This window comes from Neoarius graeffei, chromosome 4, assembly GCF_027579695.1.
Source record: "Neoarius graeffei isolate fNeoGra1 chromosome 4, fNeoGra1.pri, whole genome shotgun sequence".
Classification (NCBI taxonomy): Eukaryota; Metazoa; Chordata; class Actinopteri; order Siluriformes; family Ariidae; genus Neoarius; species Neoarius graeffei.
Window position 1 is genome coordinate 82,195,018 of NC_083572.1, and position 6,000 is coordinate 82,201,017.

Here is a 6,000-nt window from a genome sequence, read left to right on the forward strand (position 1 = left end):
TTTGCAGAACTAATATCCACAAATTTACTATTGCTGCTAATGGGCCTAAGTTATGGAATTCCCTCCCGAAGGAACTTAAATCTGAGTCAACTATTATTAAATAAAAAAAAAAAAAAAAAAAACTTGAAGCAATATTTACTCGGTTTAGCAAACCCCTAGGAAGTTTGTATTTAAAGTGTCAAATGTTATTGAAATTGTTGTTTTACCGTTTACAGTTTCATTAACAATTGTTAGTTATCTGAGGATTACTTATTTTCGGCATCTTTCCTTACATTAGGAAAGATGCCGAAAATAAGTAATCCTCAGAAAAATATAAGGAAAGGACCAGCTATGATGTCTGGATTGGAGACCGTACCCTTAACGAAGAGACAAGAGGCAAAGTTGGAAGTGGCGGAGTTGAGGATGTTAAGGTTTGCGATGGGAGTGACGAGGTTGGACAGGATAAGGAACGAGCACATCAGAGGGACAGAACATGTGAAGAGCTTGGGAATGAAGCTAAGAGAGATGAGACCAAGATGGTCCTGAGAAGAGATGCAGAGCATGTTGGAAGGAGAATATTGAGGATGGAGCTGCCAGGCACACGAAAACGAGGAAGGCCAAAGAGGAGATACATGGATGTGGTGCAAGAGGACATGAAAGTGGCAGGTGTGGTAGAGAAGGATGCGGAAGACAGGGAGCAATGGAGACGAAAGATCTGTTGTGGCGACCCCTAATCGGGAGCAGACAAAAGAAGAAGTTGCAACTAATCTTATGTCTCGAATATAATTTGAGACAGTACAAAAGTATAAGCCTGTGGCTTCTTTTTGAATACTGTCTCACCATTAGAGATGCATTGCATTTTAATTACATTTAATTTTAATTAAAGTTGTACATTTTGTTAATTATGCCTTAGATATCGGGGGCGGCACGGTGGTGTAGTGGTTAGCACTGTCGCCTCACAGCAAGAAGGCCCTGGGTTCGAGCCCAGTGGCTGACGAGGGCCTTTCGGTGCGGAGTTTGCATGTTCTCCCCGTGTCTACGTGGGTTTCGTCCAGGTGTTCCGGTTTCCCCCGCAGTCCAAAAGCATGCAGGTTAGGTTAATTGGTGGCTCTAAATTGACCGTAGGTGTGAATGTGAGTTGTCTGTGTTAGCCCTGCGATGACCTGGCAACTTGTCCAGGGTGTATCCTGCCTCTCGCCCATAGTCAGCTGGGATAGGCTCCAGCTTACCCCCCACGACCCTGTAGAACAGGATAAAGCGGCTACAGATAATGGATGGATGGATGCCTTACACTCTATTGCCAAAAGTATTTGCTCACCCATCCAAATTATTGGAATCAGGTGTTCCAATCACTTCCATGGCCACAGGTGTATAAAATCAAGTACCTAGGCATGCAGACTGTTTTTACAGTTTGGAGCTGGCCCCTTCCTCTTCCAACATGACTGTGCACCAGTGCACAAAGCAAGGTCCATAAAGACATGGATGACAGAGTCTGGTGTGGATGAACTTGACTGGCCTGCACAGAGTCCTGACCTGCACAGAGTCCTGACCTCAACCCGATAGAACACCTTTGGGATGAATTAGAGCGGAGACTGAGAGCCAGGCCTTCTCGTCCAACATCAGTGTGTGACCTGTGGTTGGTAGAAGAGAGCAACTGGACTTGCTTGAAGATTCTTGAAAACGTTTCACCTCCCATTCGAAAGGCTTCCTCAGTTCTGTCTGACTAATAAGGAGTATCAAGTATTCATCCTGTCATGGATCATCGTAGAATCCGAATCAGAATTCTGATGGCTGCATTGTAGGTGGCTGATAAAAGATGTCTTAGACACCCACCTCTGTTCAGTGATGGTCGCTCCAGGTTGACAAAAATGAACGATACTCTCTGGCTAAGATGTCTGCCAGTTTTCTGGAAGTCCGCTCATACTCCCGCACCAGTCAAAGGGATCTCATCCCAAAGTGCGTAGAAACATGTCTGTGAAGATTCTCAGTCATCCAGGTACATAGTAATCTGTGGTTGGTAGAAGAGAGCAACTGGACTGGTGCGGGAGTATGAGAGGACTTCCAGAACACTGGCAGACATCTTAGCCAGAGAGGATCGTTCATTTTTGTCAACCTGGAACGACCATCACTGAACAGAGGTGGGTGTCTAAGACATCTTTTATCAGCCACCTACAATGCAGCCATCAGAATTCTGATTCGGATTCTATGATGATCCATGAGAGGATAAATACTTGATACTCCCTATTAGTCAGACAGAACTGAGGAAGCCTTTCAAATGAGAGGTGAAACGTTTTCAAGAATCTTCAAGCAAGTCCAGTTGCTCTCTTCTACCAACCACAGATTACCATGTACCTGGATGACTGAGAATCTTCACAGACATCAGTGTGACCTCACAAATGTGCTTCTAGAAGAATGGTCAAAAATTCCCATAAACACACTCCTAAACCTTGTGGACAGCCTTCCCAGAAGAGTTGAAGCTGTTCTAGCTGCAAAGGGTGGACCAACGTCATATTGAACCCTATGGATTAGGAATGGGATGTCACTTAAGCTCATATGTGAGTCAACGCAGGTGAGCGAATAGTTTTGGCAATATAGTGTATCATGGTAATGTGTAAATAATGTAATGTATCTACACTACTGTTCAAAAGTTTGGGGTCACCCAGACAATTTTGTGTTTTCCATGAAAAGTCACACTTTTATTTACCACCATAAGTTGTAAAATGAACAGAAAATATAGTCAAGACATTTTTCTGGCCATTTTGAGCATTTAATCAACCCCACAAATGTGATGCTCCAGAAACTCAATCTGCTCAAAGGAAGGTCAGTTTTATAGCTTCTCTAAAGAGCTCAACTGTTTTCAGCTGTGCTAACATGATTGTACAAGGGTTTTCTAATCCTCCATTAGCCTTCTGAGGCAATGAGCAAACACATTGTACCATTAGAACACTGGAGTGAGAGTTGCTGGAAATGGGCCTCTATACACCTATGTAGATATTGCACCAAAAACCAGACATTTAGTAGAATTTAGCTAGAATAGTCATTTACCACATTAGCAATGTATAGAGTGTATTTCTGATTAGTTTAAAGTGATCTTCATTGAAAAGAACAGTGCTTTTCTTTCAAAAATAAGGACATTTCAAGGTGACCAGACGTCCCGGTTTTACCGGGACAGTCCTGATTTTACCGGGACAGTCCCGATTTGGGGTTGTGTGTCCCGAGTCCCGACAAAAGTCTGTCGGGACACGGATATATCCTGGTTTTCGCCACTCGCGACGTTTGCGACTGAGCAGCGTGGGAATCATTAGCGGAGAAATGTCTGCATTTACTATTTTGATGAATTGACAGGAATCGCAAACTTTCCTGGTTACTGCCCCCTAGCCCTGTGGCATGGGTGTTTATTTAGCCACATTATTCCAGACAACAGAACGTGTTGCCATGCAACAATAAAATAAACATTAACTGGCGCGAATGTTCTTTGTCTAGCAGTTAGCAGCAGCAATGCCGCAGCAATTATGCCGAAAAGAAAATGTACCTTTTCCAAAGATTTACAGGGCACCTACCCCTTCCTCCGAGAGGTGCAGAACAATGCGCACGAAGCCAAATGCGCATGTAGGCTAATGCATTTTGTTTAGGGTGGGTGGATTGACAGTCGCCTTAGCTTTGTTCCTGTATTTTGTTCTTGTACTGAGTTGGGTAGCCTATGTTGCAAATGCTGTGCGCTCCTGTGGGGGCTTTCCTCGGGCTGTCGCCCCTCTCCTCCTTTATTGCTGTTTTGTTTGAGTGTATATTCTCAAATCACTTGTCTCTTTTTTGTTTCTGTTTAACATACCATTCTGACAGTTTGGCCATATTGCTGTGTTGAACAGCTTGTTGCACCTTCCATTAGTGTTCACTTTTGTACACATCATCTTGTTTTATTCATTCAGTTGTGGGGAATGGTTAGTAAGGTTGATTCTGACCTAGGCTATATTGAGGTCACATATCTACTTTTTAAATTCATGCTATAGTGCATACAATTTTAGAGCTATAGCCTACATGTGCATATGCATTCTTCTTGGTGTTCTCACAAACAGGTGAAATAAATCAGTTTAAATTTGGCCTATGGACATAGCCTGGCCTATTCTCAGCCATTACAAAATCTGTTGTCTGACCATAATTTAACTGATCTGTATACCACTATGCTACTAGATAACAAAATGCCCGTTTGTTTTATTTCATGTGAGATGTTGATAAATGTGGGCGGCACGGTGGTGTAGTGGTTAGCGCTGTCGCCTCACAGCAAGAAGGTCCGGGTTCGAGCCCCGTGGCCGGCGAGGGCCTTTCTGTGTGGAGTTTGCATGTTCTCCCCGTGTCTGCGTGGGTTTCCTCCGGGTGCTCCGGTTTCCCCCACAGTCCAAAGACATGCAGGTTAGGTTGACCGGTGACTCTAAATTGACCGTAGGTGTGGATGTGAGTGTGAATGGTTGTCTGTGTGTCAGCCCTGTGATGACCTGGCGACTTGTCCAGGGTGTACCCCGCCTTTCGCCCGTAGTCAGCTGGGATAGGCTCCAGCTTGCCTGCGACCCTGTAGAACAGGATAAAGCGGCTAGAGATAATGAGATGAGATGTTGATAAATGTGAGCTTCAACAAAATGACAAGAGCACCTCTCTGAGTGTCACGTTTACGTAAAAAAAAGGTGTCCCGGTTTCAGACTAGGGAAATCTGGTCACCCTAAAGTGACCCCAAACTTTTGAACGGTAGTGTACATTGGTTGTAAATTTAATTAAATTCATTCATTCAATCTTAAAAAAAAAAAAAAAGTGTCAGTTTGACGGTTCATTCATTTCACTGGTGTTGCCCTTGAATGTTATAGAGGAAATTACTGGATGCTATAAACACAGTGTGAAAACTGAGGTTTGTTGTTGTACATCCATGGCTCAGTATTGATAGACTCTGCAGCAGGTCATTAAAAAGAGCTGTTAATGAAGCTGTCACTAGTCAATAACAATAAACAAGCTACAGTAACGCGGTGGGCTATTTTAAGCTTCTATTGGACTCATTTTCCCACACCATTTTAAACTAATAAGGCAAAACAGGAATATTGATAAACAGCTAGCTAGCTATAGAACCGGTATTATCCATCAGCGCTGTTGCTACAGCAACGGCGCATGCGCAGAGTAATAGGACGTGCTTTAAAAAACACATTTATAATTCACCCGTATTATACAGATAATAATAAATAATAATAATAAAAATAAACCCACATACAAAACGGTTATGAGAGATAAGATGAGTCGTGGCACGGAGGAACAGGGAGCTGAGGAAAGTTTTGACACAAGAAGATAAACCTGTCCTAAACACAGAGTAAAAATGGTGCAGACGGAATTGTAATCCCTTCAGGTTCAGCTAGCAACACTGTGGAGACACTGAACAGCCCCTACCTGGATGTAGACAGGCTTCCTCAGCCAAATCCACGGAATCACATTCCTCGCCATGACTTAAACAGCTCATCTCACAATACTAACCTGATACAAAAACAAAACCCATATGCAAATTGCTGTTCATCACAGAAAGCCGAAGAGCTTCAAATAGACATACAGGTGGATTAGTGAAAGTACGAGCAGCCGACTTACTGAACTGGAGCTCCTCATCACGCAGAAACACACTCTCTCTCTCTCTCTCTCTGTGTGTGTTTCACATTTTACCGCTAGATGAAGCTAAATACCCTGAGCAAGGCTTCACCAAACCAAAGTGAGCTGTTAAAACCAGCCCAGGGCATGTGGTCCTGCTCAGCCACTGAGCAAACATGTTACAGTAACCTGCTGGGATCATGTTACCCCTGCATTAGCCTAGAACTCATTTAGCTCAGACATGAAGTTTATTATTAACACTCAGGTAGTTCATCAGGCACATTCAGGGGCAGCTGCTAACAGATTAGACAAGGGATGTGAAAAATAATAAGAATGCAAGGTTTTGTTTTCAGCATCCACCTCAGGTGGTTTGCTGTTGTTGTCTTCAAGTGGGTTATTTTGGACTTTTGA

At 43.4% G+C, this 6,000-nt stretch overlaps 1 protein-coding gene across 1 annotated transcript in view; it reads right to left on the reverse strand.

Annotated features, from left to right (window-relative positions):
• The window catches only part of dipk1ab (divergent protein kinase domain 1Ab), a 78,565-nt gene extending 72,930 nt beyond the window's left edge, over positions 1-5,635 (reverse strand). Inside the window, exons 1-2 of the mRNA XM_060919834.1 lie at positions 5,593-5,635; positions 5,401-5,484 (exon numbers count right to left, since the gene is read on the reverse strand). Of these exons, the coding sequence (XP_060775817.1) occupies positions 5,401-5,454 (54 nt within the window). The 5' untranslated portion in view covers positions 5,455-5,484; positions 5,593-5,635. The remainder of the gene's footprint in view (positions 1-5,400; positions 5,485-5,592) is intronic.
• Between the last annotated feature and the right edge of the window lie 365 nt (positions 5,636-6,000).